General features: G+C 42.3%; 1 protein-coding gene across 2 annotated transcripts in view; it reads left to right on the forward strand.

Moving 5' to 3' along the window:
* Positions 1 to 24,295, forward strand: part of LOC125465805 (calcium/calmodulin-dependent protein kinase type IV-like) — a 150,639-nt gene that overhangs the window by 87,967 nt on the left and 38,377 nt on the right. Inside the window, exons 4-5 of one of the 2 annotated variants that reach the window (XM_048559678.2) lie at positions 1,271 to 1,353; positions 4,112 to 4,184. The exons of the other annotated variant lie outside the window; for it this stretch is intronic. Of the exons in view, the coding sequence (XP_048415635.1) occupies positions 1,271 to 1,353; positions 4,112 to 4,184 (156 nt within the window). The remainder of the gene's footprint in view (positions 1 to 1,270; positions 1,354 to 4,111; positions 4,185 to 24,295) is intronic. 2 annotated transcript variants of the gene reach the window in all.

Genomic DNA, 24,295 nt, shown 5'->3' on the forward strand with positions numbered 1-24,295 from the left:
AATCCTCAGACTGACCTCTGGTTCTGACATACCCACCATTGGGAACATCTTCCCTGCATCTACCCTGTCTCGTCCTGTTGGAATTTTACAAGTCTGTATGAGATCCCCCCCTCATTCAGCTGAATTCCTCTGAAAACAGTCCAAACGTAGTCAATTTCTCATCATATGTCAGACCCGCCATCCCCGGAATCAGCCTGGTAAACCTTCGCTGCACTCCCTCGAGAGCAAGACCATTCTTCCTCAGAAAAGGAGACCAAAACTGCACACAATATTACCAGTGGTGGAAAGGTAAAGGAGTAAGTAATAGGTGGACAGAAGCCCACAGGGAGAGCAAAACAGTTTAGCAGACAGGGAGATGGATAATGGTAAGCCAGGAAGAATAAAGAGCTGATAATGGGGACCATAAGTAGGTGAAAATGGGTTGGCTGTTCTGAAAGCAGCCCACGTGATGACAAGGCCTGTGGTGGGTAAAGGACATGAATGTAGGTATTCAGGCCCTGAACTTATTAAACAGTACGAAGTGCTGAAGGTTGCAGGGGCCCGAAGCAGAAAATGAGATGCTGTCCTCAGAAACATTGAAGCAGGCCCGAGCCACAAATGTTGGCCAGACCACACAATGTGTTGAAGTGGCAGGCAACAGGAAGCCTGGGGTCATTTTTCCAAACAAAACATAGGTGTTCTACCAGGATCCATCCTCTGCAAACAAAAGAAGTATGTCCAGCCTGGTATCTATTTTGAATTCCTCAAAGTGTGGAGAGTTAATGGTTCCCCAATGCTTTCTCCATAACAGTGCCTCAATCAGCTAACTTGCAAATCAATCAGCATGATTTACTCTGATGGTAGAAATGGTAATCATTTAAACTTGGATATGCTTGTGTTTATCCCAACGAGTGAGAGACAAAAACTTCAACAAACTATCCCTCTTTTCAGCAGTATTAAAGCTCTGCACTACCAAGCAACAGGTTATAGTTTGACAGTAAAACAGAATTTAACGTTCTATAACTGGACAAGTACCTCAGAAGCTGATTATAAAACAAATTAAAATATTAGATCAAGTGAGCACACGTTTCATGTTTAATCGTTTAATTTTCAGATGTTCATTTAAGGCTTCCAGCACTGTCCAAACCTACCAATTTAGAAGTTAAAGTATCTTTAAGTGTACCAATTAATAATTTCACTCTGATTCAGCGAAAGAGCAGGATTTAGTCATCAATGAAGAGATGGTATTCAAGAAGCAAAAGCAGTAGTGATTTGTTACTGTTTCTTACAGATTAAACTAAAGGAAATCTTTGAGACTCCTGCAGAGATCATCCTGATCCTGGAACTGGTGACTGGTGGGGAACTTTTTGACAGGTGTGTTCAGACATTAAACAGAAAATGTTTGATTATATATGATCTGTTTGTGTCTGTGTTTATATGTGTCATTTCCTAGAACGTCTAAGGAAAATTGACTTCAGACATTAAATAAAATGCAGTGGAAAATAAAATTCTTCTAAAATGCTTTGTCTTGAAAAGATAATAATGGGTCAGAACTTCTCAGTTTGCTGGCCTCAAAACACTGACTCTGCTTTCTCTCTCCTGAGATGCGGCCAAACCTGCTGAGTTTCTCCAGAAATTTGGGGGTTTTTGCCTCCTAAATATACAAAGTCATGAACTAGCGGAGAATTATACCGCAGAAAGAATGAACTCTATTCTCTTGTTACTTCAAGAAGTGACAGTGCCCAGAAGAAACTAAATTACCATAATTTACATAATAACAAAGCGTGTAGCTGGATGAACACAGCAGGCCAAGCAGCATCTCAGGAGCACAAAAGCTGACGTTTCAGGCCTAGACCCTTCATCAGAGAGCTCCCCTCTCTGATGAAGGGTCTAGGCCCGAAATGTCAGCTTTTGTGCTCCTGAGATACTGCTTGGCCTGCTGTGTTCATCCAGCTACACACTTTGTTATCTTGGATTCTCCAGCATCTGCAGTTCCCATTATCTCTTACCATAATTTACATTGTAGGTGTAAAAGAAAAGTTAAGTTGCCATAGTCCTACCAGACATGGGCTCATCTTCATTAGAGGGGAGGGATTGAGAAAGAGACTCATTCATACTTACCTAAGCCGGTTCTGAAATTGAACCCATGCTGTTGGCATCACTCTACCTTACAAACCAGCTGTCCAGCTAACTGACTGCTTGATGCTATTATGTGGACATGATGTGCAATTGTTATATTGACTTTCCAAAGATGGTTAATGTGATACAAGTTAAAAGAGCAAAGTTATAAAATTTTCATTCTACTGTGGCAGAGGCAGCACAAAGGCTAAATAATCCTTTGTCAACACTGCTCAAAGTTGTTATTGTCTAATAGCACACTTGTCACCTAAGGAGTGGATCATATAACAGAAAAAAGCACATTTGAGCACCCATTATTTGATTAATTAAGGAGAATCTGCTAAGCACTTGGAGGGAACTGGAAGACCAAAATGTCAGGTCAGATTTGGAGACTAAAGCCTGCATTTTCAAAATGATCGAGAGGGCTTCCAGTTTAGTCAAAATGGCACACAGCACTGGCTCTGGAAGCCCCCACTGAGCTTTTTCGCTGGGGTTATGGAGGAGAATTGGGGGTGGATTGTGAAATGCACATCTGTGGATTACAGAAGCAACTGCACGTGCAAAAGTGCAACTTCCTTCAGTCAAATCCAGTTTCCATTAGTGGGATATTCTAAAACCCTATTGTGGGCTTGTGACTTTTCAAAAGAAGAGTATCATTTTTGGAGAGATAAGGTATCTTTTCTAGATAAATCCAGTGACCTATTTAAGGAAAGAAAGGTGCCTTTGGGTTGTTAAAGTTAGACATGAACATGAATAAAAAGTGGGTAGATCTACAGGAACTCTCAAGTGTTGCAGCGTTTAAATTTTATGCCCTTTAAATTATGTTTTTTTTAAATGCGATGTGAGTTGACATGGATGCTGCATGGAGACTGTGTAGGGGGTGTGTATGAGGGTTGGGGAGCCTTTTTTTTGGTTTATTGTTTATTTTTGAACTGCTGGGACAAAGCCCCAGAACATCAAGATGGGCATTCCCCGGACCCACACTCTGCACTCTGTGACAGTCTTGAAACTCTTTCCAATGACAGTGAGATGGATTGTTTCTGTCCCACCCAACACCAGGTGTGACCTGTTTTTTGCACCCTTCCCCAGGACTGGTTAAACTGACAGTGACCAGAGTGTCTCAGTAAACAGGATGGTTAAGTGAGCTGACCCTTTTCCAAGCTCCACTTATTTCAGGGGAAAAGGCAGGCAAAACTGACTTCAGGAAATTTGCTGGACTTTAAAGCTTGAGATGACACTATATGAATATCTATGTGTGCAACATATTGGAGTGTCTTGAATTAAAAAAAAGAGTTGGTGACTTTATTCAAATAATTTTACCGTTCAAACTAATACCCATACTGTAATCTCAAGATCTAAATCTTTATAGTTAACTACATTTGGTGGTCTTCCTTTAAATATCGGTACTGAAGCTGCCTTATAGTATATAATATCATCATGACTGCTGTGCAATGCTCACAAAAATATAATGACTAAGCAAGAAAGTTCCAAAAGGAAACTTACAAAAAGAACACAGTTTTAGCCCTGTTTATTGTTCATGGAGTTGATGTTAGCACTGAAAAATATTATACTCGTTTTACTCATGTCAGCCACCCTGTTATATCAAGCTCTCCTAGTTCAATTATATACCTATGCTTGATGCAGAATTAAATCTTTCCACTTTACCACAATAACATGCCCCAGCTTTATCCTCGCCCTTTGAAGAATACCCTTCCCTACCACATTCTTGCCACCTTCCTACAGAAGTCATCCTGTGATCTTTCTGATTTCAAATTGCCAAATTAATGATCATTTTGTGCTGGACAGTTGCACAAACTCAGTCAGAAACCTTACAGACAGCAGAACAAGAGTTTTAGCGCAACAATGAAGATCTGAACCTTGATTCAAGAAGTGGAAAGGTCTGAGCCTGTGCAGCCATTGTCAGAAAGACTACCTTATTGGTTGGGTTGGAGAAACAAAACAAATACTTTGCTAAGTTGGTAATATTTTATAACATTACCTCTTTAATATACAGGATTGTAGAGAAAGGATATTACAGTGAGAGGGATGCAGCTCATGCTGTTAAACAAATTCTGGAAGCTGTTGCGGTGAGTCATGTTAACCATCTTTCACTCTCAGTCAAATTCTCCCTCCCACTTCTTCCCTCACCCACTTACTAACTTTTCTGTGTATGAAATAATTTTATCTGCAACATTTTGACCTGCAAAGTGAAAATCAACCAGCTGTTCTGAATCAGAATTTACTCCTGTAGGTGGATTGCCATTGTATGTTCTTTTGTTGGAATTCAGCTTACCTTAGCACTTGCAATGACCCATACAAAATGCTGAGAATGTACTCCAGGATTAAATTTTATTTTTATGTATCCGGATTAGTTTTTATTTACTCTTAAATAAATAGGGATAAAAAGAGGAAAGCACAACCCAGTTAAACCACAATGACGCCTTATGAAATACACAGCAGTAGTGTTTTACACAAGCATGATGGACATAGAGACATCCTCCTATGCAGTACAATTCAGTTATTCTTTTACTGCAATCATGAATATTGTTAATGTCATGACATATAATCCTAATTTTCATCAGTCAAAATGTGTAAACGCCATTGGGAATTATGTGTCCAGGGTTCAGAAATTGTATCAATACCTTGATTTCTTGTCAGTACTCTGAAAAATACTTTGAGGGATGCAATGCAACTCAATTAGCTGCTCCCCTTTTCGTTTAAACACTTAATCAAATGTACTAGGTGTCGGGATTGCTGAATCTTCTCAAGAATCAGAGCTTTAGCAGAGAAGCCATTGAGTTCAGCTTGCCAGAATCTATTAAAACACAGAAATCCTTCCAATTTAAAAACACAGCAGAAAAGTTATGAAGTTTTCTCAACAGCAGTTTTAAGTATTCTGAGTAAGGCATTATCCATTCTGGAGAGATATTCCATGATGATAATGACAGTCTTTGAAGCTACATTTAAACCCATATGTGCTGTGTCTTTTTTTTGCAACTACTAGACCTCTGAGATTTGTCTGATAACCCAGCTTTGGCAGTGGTATTTACCAGTTGTGTCTAATTATTCCTTTATTTTTATTTCATTAGAACCAAACCAGGTTTTTCAATTGGTTTTGAGATATCCAAGAGAGAACTTGGTGACAAGATTCAATTGTTCACTCTGCAGTACTGGACAGAATTAGTATGAGGGGATATTTTCTTTGCTTTGCACCACACTTATTGGTTTAGCTGAACACAGTGAATTCCAAAAAAATTTCAGCGCACTGAGGTGGGGATTGAACCCAATGGATCTTTCTTCTATTAAATAAAAGACTTATGATATGTGCATGCACTACCTATCCAACATTTCAGTCTGTGCTGTACAATGAGTTCCAGAGTGGGCAAGATGACCAAGAAGAGGGCGAACAGTAGACAAGAATGGGGAGGCGATAGCCTCGTGGTATTATTGCTGGACTGTTGATCCAGAGACCCAGATAACGCTTTGGGGACCGGGGTTCAAAGCCCACTACAGCAGATGGTAAAACTTGAATTCAACAAATATCTGGAATTAAGAATCGAATGATGACCATGAATCCATTATCAATTGTTAAGAAAACCCATCTGGTTCACTAATGTCCTTTAGGGAAGGAAACTGCCATCCTTACCTGGTCTGACCTACATGTGACTCCAGACCCACAGCAATGTGGTTGCCCTTTGGGCAATAAATGCTACCTAGCCAGTAACACCCTCATCCTGTGAATGACTTAAGAAATGTTTTAGAGCATGGAAGAACAGAAACAGTAATCATAGGTATCAAATTGTATACAATATTTCTTGTTTTGTTAATTAAACATCTTTTCCCCCCCTAAAATAAACAGGATCCATCTGGCTTTTGCTTATTTGGTTCTTTTATCATTTGTATGATTTTTAGCCTTGTGAATCCCTCCACAATACCAGATTATTTTAAAAATATCACTACTTTTTAATCCACGACAAGGTCCTAATGATCCTTTGGAAACGAAAGCAGCATTTTCAGAAAGACAGCTTTACTATCTTATGTAACATACTACATATCCCTAATGCTGGAGTCTGATTAGTTTGAAATTAAATAGAATTTGCCTGGATTAAGACTCCATCCAGCCAGCCACCCACTGTATATTTTTTCCTGTAATTGTGTAATGAACTTGCAGTGACATTGCACGGTTCTTCCAGATATCCTAGTCTCTGTGCTGAATTTTAATAGCCTATAATTTAAGGATGTCTGCTACTTGCAAAATATAACCTGCAATGATGAGGCACAACAAAAGACCAACCTGTGTCTAAACTGTTTCTTTTCAGGCTGAACCACACAGAGAAACAAAAACTAATTATCTTTAGAGAGCCATGGACCAACTCAGTGTGAATGTCAGAGATTGGTTGGTGAATTCATTAGAACAGATTCATCAGTAGTCACGGACATGATCTGGCATCATGGAGTTACATCAAAATTATAGTGCTGTACACAAAACCTTGACTACACATTGCTGTCTGGACCAACTAAATAAAATGGTACACGTTGATATGTGCATCATTCTCTCCAAAGTGAGAAATTTTGTTTAAAATCCCCACCATTCCCTCTTACGGTGGCTGTCTATAGTATATTACGAAGATGGCACAGACCATGTGCCTTTGCGATAGGCAACAGCTACAAAAGCAAAAAAGAAACAAACAAGGAACTGCGAATACCGGAAATCTGAACCAAAAAACGGGAATTGCTGCAGAAACTCAGCAGGTCTGGCAGAAACTATGGAGAGAAAGCAAAGTTTAACATTTCAGGACCTGTGATCCTTCTTCAGCTACAAAAGCATTCCATGAATTGTACTAATCATGCTCACACTGTAAGGCCATTCGTTAGCTGTGTGTACCTTGTTAGAATGCCTTGACTTGTTATTTATTACCAAATTCTACCCCCCCATAACCTCTAAGAGTTTTGCCCTTTCTGTGAGCCAATCTTGCTACTGAGCAAGGCAATATGCTATTCCATTAATCAAACTAACATGACAGTCTCGCCTCTTAAATGCATCCAGGTTTCCCATCTCAAACCCAAATTGTTAAAGGAAGTGCTGATTGAGTTTTAAATTCCTCAAAGCCTTCATTACCTTAAAATCCCCCGATCCATTTTTCCAAATAATTTGGATCATCAATGTATCTGGTGTAGTTTAAATATTAAGTACTGGAATAGTAAATTAATGTAATGTGGAAAGAAAAGGAACAGAGGATGAAGATTCTGTGCTATTAAAAATTAACAAAATTCATTTTAAAATTCTTAAATAACACCTCATTTTGACACTCTTGTATCTCTATATAGCACTGTATCCATGGACAGTCCTCCTCACTGTCTGCAACTCGGCCAATTTCGGTGTTATCCACAAACTTAACTAATCAGACCAACTACATTTTCCTCCAGATCATTTACATATATTACAAACAACAAAGGTCCCAGCTGTGATCCCTGCGGAACACCACTGAATACTGATCTCCATTCTGAAAAGCAACCTTCCACTGCTACGCTCTCTCTTCTATGATCAAGCCAGTTTTGTATCCATCCAGCCAGCTCACTCTGGATCCCATGAGACTCTGTACCAGCCTGCCGTGAGGTACCTTACCAAATGCCTTACTAAAGCCCATGTAGACCTGTTACAAGATAATGTGTGGTTTAGAAGGGGTGGACGCTAGGAAGTTGTTTCCGTTAGGCGGGGAGACTAGGACCCGTGGGCACAGCCTTAAAATTAGAGGGGGTAAATTTAAAACTGAAATGAGACGACATTTCTTCAGCCAGAGAGTGGTGGGCTTGTGGAATTCATTGCCGCAGCGTGCAGTGGAGGCCGGGAAGTTGAATGCCTTCAAGGCAGAGATGGACAAATTCTTGATCTCAGAAGGAATCAAGGGCTACGGGGAGAGTGTAGGGAAGTGGTATTGAAATGCCCATCAGCCATGATTTAAGTGGCGGAGTGGACTTGATGGGCTGAATGGCCTTACTTCCACTCCTATGTCTTATGGTCTTATAGACAACATCCACTGCCTTCCCTCAATCATTCTTGTCACCTCCTCAAAAAATTCAATAAATTTGGTTGAGACATGACCTTCCCCATACAAATCCACACTGGCTATCACTAACAAGTCCATTCACTTTAAAACGTGAACAAGTCCTGTCTCTCAGTACCTTCTCCAACCATTTCCCCACCAGCAACGCCAGGCTTACCAGCCTGTAAGGACCTGGATTACCTCGGTTTAAGGAGAGAAACAAAGGAGCAACATTAGGCATTCTCCAGTTCTCTGGAACTTACACCCGAGACCAAAGAGGATGCAAAGATATCTGCTAAGGCACTAGCTATTTCTTCCCTTGCCTTCCACATATCCTGGAATAAATCTCATCTGGCCCTGGGATTCTTGTCTATCTTAATGTATTTCAAGATGCCCAACACTTCGTTTTTCATTATCTTGACCTGCCCTAGAGTATTCAGACACCTTTCCCTAACCTCAATATCTCTTATGTCCTTCTCTTCAGTGAATGCCGTTATAAAATACTCATCAAGGATCTTATCCATTTCCTCTGGCTCCACACATAATCTCTCTCCTTTATCCTTGAGTAGGACTACTCTTTCCCTAATTGCCCTCTTGTTCCTAATATATGCCTAAAATGCCTTGGGATTCTCCTTAACACTGTTGGCCAAGGCCATTTTAGTCCTCTTAACTCCCCATTTGAGCTCCTTCCTACTTTTTCTATATTCTTAAATATAGAGTATAATCCCTACAGTGTGGAAGCAGGCCATGTGGCCCATTGAGTCCACATCAACCCTCCAAAGAGCATCCCTTCCAGACCCATCCTGAATCTTTAAGTACTTTTCTGTTTTTAGTTGCCTAGACCTTAGGAATGCTTCAATTTTTATTAACTAAGCTGGTAATTTCTCCTATCATGCAAGGTTCCCAAATCCTGTCATTCCTGTCCTTTTTCACAAGGAACATGCCTGTCCTGAACTCTCATCAACTGGTCTTTAAAAGATTCCCATATGTCAGATATAGATTCACTCTCAAACAGCTGCTTCCAATCCACATTCTCCAATTTTTACCTAAATCGGTTACAGTTGGCCATCCTCCCAATTTAACATCTTCCTTTGAGGTCCACTCTTGGTCTTATCTGTAATTATCCAGAAACATACAGATTTATGATCACTATTCCGCAAATGCTCCCCGACTAAAACTTAGATCGCATGGCCGGGTTCAATTTCCGATACCTGGTCCAGTATAGACCACTCTCTCAACGGACAATCTGCATACTGTTTCAAAAACACTGAACTGGACCCACTGGCAAATTGCTCCCCATCCAAACCCCTGGCACTAATGGAGTCCCAGTCAATATGGGCCAAGTTAAAATCACCCACCATAACAACTGTTATTTTTAGATCTTTCCAGAATCTGATGACATGTCTCTTCCTCTATTTCCTGCTGGCAGCTACATTTCCTCCTGTCTGCACTGCAATCCCAGCATCGTGGTTGGACCTTTCCTAGTCCTGAGCTCTACACATCGTGTCTCGCTACAAGATCTCTCCAGCGTGTCCTCCCTCAGCACAGCTATGATATGCTCCCTGAACAGAGTTGCAACTCACCCACCTCTTTCGCTGCTGTCTTTGTCATGTCTAAAACATCAATATCCCAGAATGTAAAGCTACGATTTCATATTTACAATACAGCAAATGTTATTCATACTTCCATTGTCCGCAAAGTTATTATCTCCAAAACCTTTGAGAGCCCAATAGAACAGCGGGCAATTGACTTAGTTTTCCTTAACCAATTAAAATGCAATTAATTCTGGAGTTTGGGTTCAAAGAGCTCGGTAGTTGTTACTTGCTTGTCCTTTACATGGTTGGAATTTGCATCTAACCTTAGGCAAGACGACTAACAGGAACTGGGATTTTGGGTCAGTTTATATGAATCTGGAAGGATCTAACAGGGTTAAAAAGTTAAATGAATGCATAAGCAACATCTGCTGTCATGATCACTTGATAGGAATGTACATTAGCATTTTGTGAGGGACAGATCTGAGACCAGGTCCTCCCAAAAGTCTTTGTAGTAACGTAGAGCACATTCTTATAACCTATAACTAGTTGCAGACATACAACAAACTACATCTCGTTTATTCGGACAAGACTGTTCATGTTCAACCAGAACATGGCTATCCTCATTTACACTAGACTATGCAAGCCCTAGAGAAACATCTACCTATAAGGTTATTTAATGGAATCACTTAAATCATGGTTAGCAATGATGGTGGTCAGAAGATATGCTATCGCTTCACCATAAAATACGGTGATCTGACAACAGATCTGCCTGCTCATACAGCTTGATGAAGATTATTAGATCGAGATATGAAGACCTAATGAATCATGGAGAAAACAACTTAGGGCAGTACTCAACACAGAAGAACACTTCAAAGGATGAAAGGAAGCATTTATGATGTGATAAGACTGAAGCTGGAAAAGAAGAAATCAGCTCTGAAGCAGTGGTACAGGCTGCATCTTGAGGCAGCGATCTGTGGGAACAGTCCCACACCCAAGCCCAAAAATACTCAAGACGCTTGACTCCATCCAGGACAAAGCACCCCACCTTGACTGGCTCCACATCCTCCATTAACCCTCAGTAACAGAAGTGTTTGTACCTTCTACAATATGCACTGCAGAAATTCACTAAGACTCCTTAGTCAGTGTCTTCCATATCCATGACTACCACGGAGAGGAACAGGGTCAGTAGGCACTTTTGAAAACAAGATCTGCAAGTTCTCATCCAAGCCACTCACCTTCGTGACTTGGGAATATATTGCCATTCCTTCAATGCCGGAGGATTAAAATCCTGGAATTTCCTCCCTAACAGCATTGTGGAATACCTACAGCACATGGACTGCAGATAAATCTGTGAGAATCTCAAATTCCACTTCCGATAACCTTAGATTCTTGATAGACAAAGGAATAAATCTATGTCCACTTTTTAAAAAACATTTAATGGTCTTCTCTTCACTATCTTCTGAGGTAGAGCATTCTAAAGTCTTACAATTGTCTCAGAGAAATTATTTCTCTTCATCCCTGTCCTAAAAGGGCAACATCTATTTTTCAACAATGTTCCTAGCTCTGGACTGACTCAAGAATCTTAGAGTCCCTACAGTGTGGAACCAGGCCATTCAACCTATCCATTCCACACCAACCCGTCAAAGAGCATCCCACCTAGACCCACCCACCTACTCTATCCCTGTACTTCTGTATTTCCCATGGCTAATCCAACTAGCCTGAACATCCCTGGACACTATTAGCAACTTAGCATGCCCAGTTGACCTAACCTGCAAATCTTTGGACAGAAAACATCTTTTCCCACATCCAACTTGTCAAAGCACTTCAGAATCTTATAAGCTTCAATCAAGTCATCCCTCACTCTTCTAAACTCAAGGGAAAACAAGCTCAGTATGTCCAACATAAGACAGCTCACTCATTCCAACTCCCAATGCATTTACATCCTTTTCTTAAATGCAAATTTCTGATGTCAGCGAGTTATCAGTTTGACACTTGTAGAGCTTTCAAGTCAAGCCATTTCCTTAAAATAAGTGAAAAACCAGTCCAGAAGGAATACATTTTGGATGCCCAGTGCGGGAGAAGAAATTCAGGTATTTGAAAGCCAAGTGTAGATGCAGTCAAAAAGGACTGGCTGAAACGTCCATTGACTCTTCAAATTGGTCTTTTTTAAATGAGCAGGTCAGTTTCAAGATGGTGGCCTTGTATCCTTGACTTTTTTTTAGGCTATAGTCTGGAATACCTGTGAATTCTACTTATTCTACTTCAGTGATTTTGACTTCTTTGAACTTTCAGCTGGTTTTGGATACAGGAGGTGGGAAAATTTGTGACTTCCAGAGGTTGACTCATTTCTTACTATCTACCTCTTTTAACCACATCAGACAGGAAAGCAAATTTTCCACCATCCCCATCCCCATCCCCAATTGGAAATCCTGTGATTTGATTTTCAAGTTAGAGACCTGGTGTTATCAAAAGCAGCCTTACTTTCCTCCACTCATATACATTGACTGCTGGATTATACCTAAGTATGCCCAGCGTAGATATGCATGGATCCTGTACCTCCTTTTGAAATATGCATATGTGCAACTTTTTGTGATAAAAATAGTGCTGTCCGTGGGTTAAACAGTTTCCCCAACATTTGCAGTCTATACTTCCATTTGACGATTAGGTATTTGGGTACTTTATGTTACAGTCACTCAGTATTTCAGAATTAATTCGAGTAGAATCTTGTTGATGGCATGGGAATTGCCTATCAGCTGTAAAGCTGGCGATAGACCCCGCACCATGTCTTCAGAGGACGGCCCACCAGATTGTCTGTCAATCTGCTACAGTTCTAAGATCACCCATGGGCCTTCTTCCATAATCAAGTCCCTGAGGGCAGAAGTCACTCGTGGCAGAAGCTGCTCACCAGAGGCCAACAGCCTCTTCACATTGAAGGGCTTGGCTGCTACCAGTCAGCAATCGCTCCAAGATAGGTGATTTGTGAAGGAAGCGTGTAATGTCTCCGACAAGAGTTATAGGGAGGCAGGAGAATCAGAAGTAAGGGAAGGCTGGTGGATCTCAGCAGCCACCTCCATGCCCTGTGTCTATACAGCTGATCAGGCTCTCAGTGCCTTTGATTGAATCCCCCCACACTGTCCCATTCCAGCCCCAGCCAACAAACAGCGCAATCCCTTCTGCCTCCAGGACAGTCGGTTCTTGACAAACTGGCTTGCATCTCAGTTAATCCCAGGGTCAATGGTCTAAGGCTCCAGCATGGTCTTTAATTGACCACTTCAGAGCCTCAGATGATGGTGGTGAAAGTATCAGCCATGGACCACCCTGCCCACAATTTAATACAATGAAAAGCAGGAAAGCAGTGGAGCTCTGATAAACCATCACCTTGTCTGATTAAATACTTGTCTCACATCCTACCTTGCATCCTTTAGGCCTGGAAGATTCTGTCCAGTGGCTGTGAAGCACTTAGGAGGCCATGAGAGAGGTATATAAAGATTTGCTTTTACCAGCTGCAGCTGGTTTTTATGGAACTGACTCCCAGCATGAATCACCATCTTCGGGGTAAAGCAGACATGGGTGATTAAAACTAAAAGAAGAAAATGCTCTGTGCATTTTTTTTTAAAAAATCACATGATTGCAAATGTCTATGACCTTCACGTCATACTTGTGTTCACAATTTTTAACGCCTTTTAAAAGAATAACTCATTTGATTAAGTTATTGAGAAAATGCAAATCCAAACCAAATGAAGCTGATAGAAAGCTACCAATGAGAGAAAATAAAACTGTGGACTTGTGGTTTTTAAACACACTCCTGCTTTAATCCAATACTGCTACATGCCCTTTGAGACACTAGTCTGGACTATGGCAGGCTGGGTGTGTCTGCATATACACTCTCCTTACAGCTGCTTGTTCCTTATTTCTTAAGTGAGACTCTGTAACTTCTTATGTACTTTAATACTCCTTTATTTACAAACATACATTACTTGGGAGCTGTATTTGACAAACAAAGTGCAAAAGAACTTGTTCTTTACATTGCTTAATCTTGACTGGTATCTTCTGTCCTACTAATGGTAGAATCATGTGTTCAGTTACAGGTTTCTCCCAAATGCCTCTCTACTTCTTGTATAGTTTATGTCATCATTAAAGTCATTATTAACAAACTATCACCATTGTTACTCTTATCACTAATGCCTCCCGATCACCAGACTTCCCCCTTGAAGTTTGAATATCTCAGAACTCTAACTGTTTACGAGTTCAGCACTGGAGTGATGGTGTCGTACCATTTTGAATATGGTATGAAGTAGTATAGACATGGCTGTCCCACATGTTATAATGATCATATTCTGTCTCACTTGGCCTGAGTAAGGTCAGTGCCTTCCTCTTCCTCCTGAATGTTCTTTCAGGCAGTCTGATAATATAAGATCTCAGTTGATCTGTTTTTCTAATGGCCGTGGCTTTTTACTTACTTCTTTTGACTGGACTTTCTGCACCGATCTAAAGTTTGACAAGTTTACAGCCTGTGTTTATAGCTGTTCCACTTCTGCTGCTTTTTGATATGGCTTTTCCCTAGTTTCTTTTTACTTTCTTACAGTCTTATGAGATTACCTTTGGCCTGAGTTTGTGTCCTAAAACTGCTAAATTAATTTTGAACCACCTCCCTAGTTCCACTGGCAAGAGCCCATTATTTAATATTGTTGGTCTGTAGCTGAGTAGAGCTAATTCCCAAAATGGATTGTCATGCATTAGTGACTTCAAAGTCTTGACTGTTCTTTACACCCTTCGTATTCAACTGGCGATGGAATGGAGAATTTGTCACATGATTGATATCTGCCCTCGAAGTGCCTTCTTGAAAAGTGATAATGGGAACTGTAGATGCTGTAGAATCCAAGATAATAAAACGTGAGGCTGGATGAACACAGCAGGCCAAGCAGCATCTCAGGAGCACAAAAGCTGACGTTTTGGGCCTAGATCCTTCATCAGAGAGGGGGATGGGGAGAGGGTTCTGGAATAAATAGGGAGAGAGGGGGAGGCAGACCGAAGATGGAGAGAAAAGAAGATAGGTGGAGAGGAGAGTATAGGTGAGGAGGTAGGGAGGGGACAGGTCAAGGAGGAGGGATGAGGTAGTAGGTAGGAAATGGAGGTGCGGCTTGAGCTGGGAGGAAGGGATGGGTGAGAGGAAGAACGGGTTAGGGAAGCGGAGACAGGCTGGGCTGGTTTTGGGATGCAGTGGGGCGAGGGGTCAAGCTGGGCTGGTTTTGGGATGCAGTGGGGGAAGGGGAGATTTTAAAACTTGTGAAGTCCACATTGATACCATTGGGCTACAGGGTTCCCAAGCGGAATATGAGTTGCTGTTCTTGCAACCTTCGGGTGGCATCATTGTGGCACTGCAGGAGGCTCATGATGGACATGTCGTCTGCGGAATGGGAGGGGGAGTGGAAATGGTTCGCGACTGGGACGTGCAGTTGTTTATTGCGAACTGAGCAGAGGTGTTCTGCAAAGCGGTCCCCAAGCCTCCACTTGGTTTCCCCCATGTAGAGGAAGCCACACCAGGTACAATGGATACAATATAACCACATTGGCAGATAGGGGGTGGCCATGGGTACACGCATGGGTCCAAGCTATACCTGCCTCTTTGTAGGTTATGTGGAACAGTCCCTCTTCCGCACCTACACAGGCTCCAAACCCCAGCTCTTCCTCTGTTACATTGATGACTGTATCGGCGCCGCCTCTTGCTCCCCAGAGGAGCTCGAACAGTTCATCCTCTTCATCAACACCTTCCACCCCAACCTCACGTTCACCTGGGCCATCTTCAACACATCCCTCACCTTCCTGGACACCTCAGTCTCCATCTCGGGTAACCAGCTAGAAACTGATGTCCATTTCAAGCCCACTGACTCCCACAGCTACCTAGAACACACCTCCTCCCGCCCACCCTCCTGCAAAAATTCCATCCTCTATTCCCAATTCCTCCGCCTCCGCCACATCTGCTCCCAGGATGAGGCATTCCACTCCCGCACATCCCAGATGTCCACGTTCTTCCAGGACCGCAACTTTCCCCCTGCAGTGGTTGAGAACACCCTTGGCTGCGTCTCCCGCATTTCCCGCAACACATCCCTCACACCCCGCCCCCGCCACAACGGCGCCCAGAGGATCCCCCTCGTTCTCACATACCACCCCACCAACCTCCGGATACAACACATCATCCTCTGACACTTGACCATCTACAATCCGACCCCACCACCCAAGCCATTTTTCCATCCCCACCCTTGTCTGCCTACCAGAGAGACCACTCTCTCCGCGACTCCCTTGTCCGCTCCACACCCCCCTCCAACCCCACCACACCCAGCACCTTCCCCTGCAACCACAGGAGGTGCTACACTTGCCCCCACACCACCTCCCTCACCCCTATCCCAGGCCCCAAGATGATTTTCCATATCAAGCAGATGTTCACCTGCACATCTGCCAATGTGGTATATTGTATCCATTGTACCCGGTGTGGCTTCCTCTACGTTGGGAAAACCAAGCGGAGGCTTGGGGACCGCTTTGCGGAACACCTCCGCTTGGTTCGCAACAAACAACTGCACCTCCCAATCGCGAACCATTTCAACTCCCCCTCCCATTTCTCAGACGACATGTCCATCCTGGGCCTCCTGCAGTGCCACAATGATGCCACCCGAAGGTTGCAAGAACAGCAACTCATATTCCGCTTGGGAACCCTGCAGCCCAATGGTATCAATGTGGACTTCACAAGCTTCAAAATCTCCCCTTGCCCCACTGCATCCCAAAACCTGCCCAGTTCTTCCCCTCCCCCCACTGCATCACACAACCAGCCCAGCCTGTCTCCGCTTCCCTAACCTGTTCTTCCTCTCACCCATCCCTGCCTCCCAGCTCAAGCCGCACCTCCATTTCCTGCCTACTACCTCATCCAGCCTCCTTGACCTGTCCGTCTTCCCTGGACTGACCTATCCCTTCCCTACCTCTTCACCTATACTCTCCTCTCTACCTATCTTCTTTTCTCGCCATCTTCAGTCCACCTCCCTCCCTCCCTCTCTCTAATTATTCCAGTTCCCTCTCCCTATCCCCCTCTCTGATGAAGGGTCTAGGCCCAAAACATCAGCTTTTGTGCTCCTGAGATGCTGCTTGGCCTGCTGTGTTCATCCAGCTCCACATTTTGTTATCTTGCCTTCTTGAAAACTTTTGTTTCATGAATTGAGATCTGTTGTCCAATATTAATCCATCCAAGGAACTATATATGACAGTTCTGTTTCAGTGCTCTGATCACTGAATCTGCTGTGGTTAAATGCAGTCTTGCCACTTCAATCCATCCTGTAAAATAAAGTCAAGTAAAGCTAAATACATTTTCTCCCTAAAATTGAACGAATCCATAACTGACCATGACAGAAATTATCACCAGAGATCTCACCTGATCCACCCTTCTGGACACAATGATCAAGTAAGCACATTGACTTCTCTACTTCCTTGGGAGACTAAGGAGATTTTGCATGTCCACAATGACTCTTACCAATTTTTACAGATGCAGCAAAGAATCAATCCTATCTGGATGCATCACAGCATGATACGGCAACCGCACATCCAACCATCTATACTTCCTGCTGACTCGAGAAAGCAACCAACGTATCCTAAGACCCCTCCCATCCCAGTTATACTGTGTTCCAATTCCTTCTGTGAAGCAGAGTTATAAAAGTTTGAATACACGTACAAGTAAATTCAAGAACAGCTTCTACCCTGCTGTTATCAGATTTTTGCATGGACTCCTCAAATGTTAATTCTGATCTCTTTCTCTGCAGCTATAAAACTATATTCTGCACTCTGTTCTGCTACCCTGGTGCACTTTGTATGCTACAATCTGCTTGTATAAACATGCAAAGCAACACTTTTTAACTGTATCTCAGTACATGGGACAACAATAAATTGTCAAATTTCTGTAGGATTCTTCATGTCAACTTTGATACAACCATTCTATGGTCTTATATACAAGAAATCTTGCACTATTGTCAAGGGTTGTTTCTGCTCGATAACCTTTCAGTACTTGGCCTGCCGAACTGCATTGCTACCATCCTTGCAGAAGGATTGTTAGACTTTTGAGTACTGTTTGTCAGATTTCTTAGCTGCACAATTTTGTTGGCATGCAATAACCCTGGGTTGCAGTAAAGTGGTGGTTATAGCCACAGAGTAAGTCTCTACTAATATATATACACATACACACACACACACACAGGTTTTTTTGTGGCTTCTTTCAACCCCAGTCATGTCTCCCAAAGGCTTGTGGTCCATCTCAACATGGAATTTCAGTGCCATGAGGTATTCTTCAAACCTGTCTTATCCCCATGAAACTGCTAACACTTATTTTAATGTACCTATGTTCAGTTAAAGCTATTGATGTAAAATAGACTGTTTCTCATGCCTCATCATGACTTTGCTTAAATTTGGTTGATTATGCACCTGTGGCCATTACAGTGAATAAACCTGGATTCTATTGGACCGAAGATGGAGAGAAAAGAAGATAGGTGAAGAGGAGAGTATAGGTGGGGAGGGGATAGGTCGGTCCAGGGAAGACGGACAGGTCAAGGAGGGGGATGAGGTTAGTAGGTAGAAGATGGAGGTGCAGCTTGGGGTGGGAGGAAGAGATGGGTGAGAGGAAGAACTGGTTAGGGAGGCAGAGACAGGTTGGACTGGTTTTGGGATGCAGTGGGTGGAGGGGAAGAGCTGGGCTGGTTGTGTGGTGCAGTGGGGGGAAGCGACAAACTGGGCTGGCTTTGGGATGCGGTGGGGGAAGGGGAGATTTTGAAGCTGGTGAAGTCCACATTGATACCATTGGGCTGCAGGTCCCCTCCACCCACTACATCCCAGAACCAGTCCAGCCTGTCTCTGCCTTCCTAACCTGTTCTTCCTGTCACCCATCCCTTCCTCCCACCCCAAGCCGCATCTCCATCTCCTACCTATTAACCTCATCCCACCTCCTTGACCTGTCCGTCTTCCCTGGACTGACCTATCCCCTCTCCACCTATCTTCTTTTCTCTCCATCTTTGGTCCGCCTCCCCCTCTCTCCCCACTTATTCCAGAACCCTCACCCCATCCCCCTCTCTGAAGGGTCTAGGCCCGAAACGTCAGCTTTTGTGCTCCTGAGATGCTGCTTGGCCTGCTGTGTTCATCCAGCCCCACATTTTATTATCTCGGATTGTCCAGCATCTGCAGTTCCCATTATCACTGGTAAATATTTCCCATTTGATTTGTCATATCGAAGAACTTCTTGAATGCTAAAAATTCACTGATGGCTCCTGCTCACCTTGGATACACTGCCATACATTGTTCTGGGATAATATGTCTTAGGAATATAATCATTTTAGCGGATTGGTATTTCTAATTTAATTGAAGGCCTGTTTTTTGTAGTGCTTTTAGTATGCCCCTCAGCCTCTGATCTCATTTGTTCTTCAGCTTACCATGCAGTAGGATATTATCCACGTAGCAATTTTTTTTGTTTCCCTTCCTGGATTCTAGACATTGGATTTCTTTTGCGCCAGAGATTTCACAAATAGACAAAGCAATACCATTCAAACGGTTTATTAGATATAGTCATGAATCTTGATTCTGGGCCTAAAGGACAGTTGCCAAAATCTACTTTCACAAAATTGTATCTTCAAAAACCTACTTCTTGTCAATCTTGCCAAAATCTGTAAACAAAACAGAGCACTAGCTCAGTTTCAACGATGGAAAAGAGCTAAAAAAATTCCAAGAGAAGCTTTATATTAAAAATTAAAAGCAGTAATGCATCACCGACATATTTAAGCCTTTGAAAGGAGGTTTCAGTATAATCAACACAGATTTCAGTAGAATACAGCCTTTAGAAACCAAATGGGATAAACCAAGTTAAATGGCATATTAAGATAATAAAATGTGAGGCTGGATGAACACAGCAGGCCAAGCAGCATCTCAGGAGCACAAAAGCTGACCTTTTGGGCCTAGACCCTTCATCAGAGGCTCTCTGATGAAGGGTCTAGGCCCGAAAGGTCAGCTTTTGAGCTCCTGAGATGCTGCTTAGCCTGCTGTGTTCATCCAGCCTCACATTTTATCATCTTGGAATTCTCCAGCATCTGCAGTTCCCATTATCTCTTAAATGGCATATTGTTGATCAGGATGAGGTCCATATTTCTTTAGAGAACGTGTGGTGTTAAAAGCAGTCGACAATCCACAAACAAAATAACGCATCAGAAAATTTAGCAGAGGCTGAGGCTCAATATGAGGACTCCCTGAAGCAGCACATTGTCGATGGTGTTTTTCTCTACTGAGGTTAGGCATTAGCGAATCAAGATTTACGTCTCACTGCCTCACAAGCTCACCACACATTATTTTGATCTTAAGTCAACACAAGACCTTCATTTGAAAAAGGTCTTTACCTACAAATAAAGACTTCAGTTGTAATTTTGCAACATTCCATGAGCAGTACAGAGGCTTGATGGGGTTAAGTGTAGGGTCACAAAATAAAGATGCATTTTATACGAGAATAAAAAAACCACTCAGGTTTTAGGAGTCCCGACAGCTAGCAGAAAACTTGCGGCTAGTATAAAAAAAGAGTCATTGGAAATGTCATTTTCTTGCAAATTTCTGATCAGCAATATCTTCCACCTATTTGGAACAGGTACACATAGTATGTAGGCGCAGCTTTTTAAAGCGATAATTTTCTTTTAGTTATCTAAGATTAGATTTTTAGCTTTTTAATACTGCTTTATTTGCAATTTTATTGATGCATCATTTTCGATGCAGATATCTGCATTGCAAAAACTCTGTCCAATTACCTCAGTTAATGTGTTATCTAGAGCACTAATGTGAATAAGATGGAAATATTTTTGGCACTTCCAATTGTGTTTCTAGATTTTTAGAGTAAGTCCTAAGGGCATAGAATAGCAGGTACAACTGTACCTTACATGTTGTATGTATACCTGCCCTTATCCAAGGGTCTACATTTATCTCAGTATTTACATTTGCTGGTCCGTCTATTACATCAGAAGACATCTACCTTTAGCCCCACAAAGGAGGACACATGTGGCTATGCCACCTGTTGGAAAGGCCAGCTCTTTCTTTCATGTGAACATAATGACTGCATTACATTTTTGCCAAGTTTAGCCAATTGGTCATGTACTGAATGTAGTGGCCAACATCACTTCCCCTTTAGAAAGGCAGCACACACTGGCCCTAAACCCCACCTCTTCCTCCGTTACATTGATGACTGTACTGGCACTGCCTTGTGCTCCCACGAGGAGCTCAAACAGTTCATCCACTTCACCAACACCTTCCACCTCAACCTTAAGTTCCCTGGACCATCTCCAACACATTCCTCACCTTTCTGGACCTCTGTCTCCATCTCAGGCAGCCACCTAGAAACCAATATCCATTTCAAGCCCACTGACTCCCACAGCTACCTAGAATACACCTCCTCCCTGCAAAAATTCCATCCCCTATTCCCAATTCCTTCATCTCCGCCGCATCTGCTCCCAGGATGAGGCATTCCACTCCCATACATCTCAGATGTCCACAGCATCACCCCTACTCCCCCCCCCACAGTGGTCGAGAACGCCCTCGACAGTATCTCCCGCAACTCATCACTCACACCCCATCCCCACAATAACCACCAAAACAGAATCCCCCTCGTCCTCACATACCACCCCACCAACCTATCATCCTTCGACACTGCTGCCATCTACAATCCAACCCCACCAAAGAAATTTTTCCATCCCCACCCTTGTCTGCTTTCCAGAGCACCACTCTCCCCGTGACTCCCTTGTCCACTCCACACTCCCCTCCAACCCCACCACACCTGGCTGATTCTTCTGGTTCACTAGTGTCCTTTAGGGAATAAAACTGCCATCTTTATCTGGTCTGACCTACATGTGACCCCAGACCCACATCAATGTGGTTGACTCTTAAACGACTGCCTGCTTGGTAATTAAGGAAAGGCAATAAATGTTGGCCTAGCCAGCAACATCTTCACCACGTTAATGAATTTTAAGAACTTACATATTCCAGCTTTGGGGTCTGCATGACAATACAGGATGTTGCCAAGCAACTATTAGTTGGAGAGGTGAAGGAGAATATCCAAATACTGAACTGAGCATATAAAGACATTTTAAACATTTCAATAAAAGCGTTGCTTGTATTTTGAACAATGCATGAATCTTTGCAAATATCTGGATACAGACCACTTGAAAGAAACCACCCACAGCAAAAAGAAAATTGGCTCAACCTCATGACTTAAATATAATGCTGTAACTTGACAGATGCTGCTGTGATTAAGTGTCATATTGACAAATACTCAGTGTCCCTGGCATGTTTGAAAGCTTGACTTTCACAGCTGAACAATAAAATTTGTGTGGGTTCCTCAGTACAATAGAAATGGAGGCAATTATTGAAGATTTCTAGTTCAGCAGAAACTTTTTCAGGTAGACTCCTGTGGTATTGCACTTGGGCATTCTAAATCAAGTCCAAGTAGGTTTAGAAGATGGGAAGATAAGATTCTGGCAGATGGGAGTCAATTGGAAGTGAAGGAGAAAAAAATGAGAGAAGTGCAGTAGGGAATGGAGAAAGTGAGAAAATGATAATACCAATGGAAGAGAGGGAAGTTTCAGAAGTGAGTATTTACTAGTTTTAAGTTGCGTGAAGGCAGGATACAATGAGCCAAGATTGATTTTCTTCACAGTAAAGAAGTTAATGACAGAAGAAAAAGTACATGGATTAGTGGTCAAATTAACTGTATCAGGCCATTTAACTGTGCTATCACTTCCTTGTTCATTCAAAAAAAAAACTGGTTTGGGCATTTCTTTTAAACCAGTTAGACACAGGACTGAAGCTTCTCATATCTCAAATGTGTGTCATTTTTGGCAGGTTCATGGGAGGTTTCTCTCCACAGACCCCGGTGAATTTTCTGATGGCTGTCTTCCCAAACTCCCCTCATTACCTATGTATATCATATTCTCCCACTCCCCACTAGTGGAAGTGCTGGCCATTACCAAGGCCTCCAGGTATTCCAGGCAATGGCACAATCTTTAAAGCCAAGCCACATATACACAGTCAAGCGCTGGCAATCCACAGCCGTCCTGCACAGTACCTGTCAATTGCCCAGACATATCAGTCAGAGGGAAATTGGCATCCCACTTTATGGAATGGGACCTGAGGACCCTGATGGACAGGGCATACATGTGGTCACTACGCTCGGAGCATGTTCCAAGATTTCAGTGACTTACGGAGTGCAGGAGGAAAGTGGCGAGCTGGAGTCACCAGATTACAGTTCTGACTTTCAAATCAGGTATTATTGCCATCTAATTTCTGTCCAGCGGTTGGGAGACTAGGAGACTACATATCATTGAAGAGAAATGAAGAAATAATGAGGATATTATTGTATGCTAACTAGCAAGAATCTAACATTGCCATTCAACACAGTTGAAAAATGACACTTTTTGCTCTTGATGGCAGGAAGCTCCTTGCTGCTGAACTCTTGCAATGCTCTTTCTTCCAATACCCAAGCTATTCAATGCCTGAGAAGATTTCATGCACAGTTTAAGCTGAGGGAAGTTTCAGGGCTGGAAAAAAAAACAGGATCCACGTAACTTCAAGGGAGTAACTTCAGAGGGTACACCAGCCTTTTGCATATTGTTAGAAGTAGTTCTCAAAGCCTCTCAATAGTATTCACAGGAACAGGTTAATAGATTGTCAATGTCATAGCCAGTCAAAAATTTTAAATATTTCATGGATTTTTAAATTTTTTTTGAATTCCTTAATGGAACATTAACATCTCTAGCTATCGACTATCTCAAATTGCCCTGGAAAAGCTGGTGAACTGCCTTCTTGAACTTCTGCAGTCCTTGAATTGTAGCTGTTCCTACATTGCTGTCAGGAATTCTGTAACATATCAGCAATGCTTGACACGACACATTACTCCCAGTTCTTCTGATCAATGCAACAGCATACACAGATGCATGTTAGGACCTAATCCAAGTCGGTTGTAATACTCTCCCTGCAAAATATTTCGAATGAGACTCAAATATAAAGTATGACCACTGGGATGCAAAACTGAGCTACTCATGCCTTGCCAGCATTCTCCACAATGTGCAAACAAATAAGAAGAAACCAATAACCAAGAGTAATAGTCAGTAAATGTTGTGGTTTCAATCTTCATGTTTGATCAGTTATAATGCAGCTTACAACAGATCAAAATGAATATGCTTGTGAAATGGAGCAAATTTTGCACCTGGTTGAATGCAAATTATGATATCAGATTAATTTTTCATTCAAATGAAATTAGGCAGCCTTGAATCTGATGAAACTCATCACACAGCTGGCTGACATTGAAACATTTGACAGACAAACTCAGAGCTTGTCACCACACAAGTTATGAAAAAATATCTTTGTTGTAAACACTGTGCTGCACATGATGGTAAACTGATTGCATTACAGCCAGTTAAGTTATTCGAAAGATATTCACTTACATAGAGTTAAAAGCAGGTCCCAACAAATTGTTTGCAGGAGAATAATGTGGGAGCAGTGATTTTCTCTGCTCAATAAACATCACTGACAACATAAGTGTAACTTTCCCACAGTCACAATTTTGCAAAA

The sequence above is a fragment of the Stegostoma tigrinum genome, chromosome 30, assembly GCF_030684315.1.
Source record: "Stegostoma tigrinum isolate sSteTig4 chromosome 30, sSteTig4.hap1, whole genome shotgun sequence".
NCBI lineage: Eukaryota > Metazoa > Chordata > Chondrichthyes > Orectolobiformes > Stegostomatidae > Stegostoma > Stegostoma tigrinum.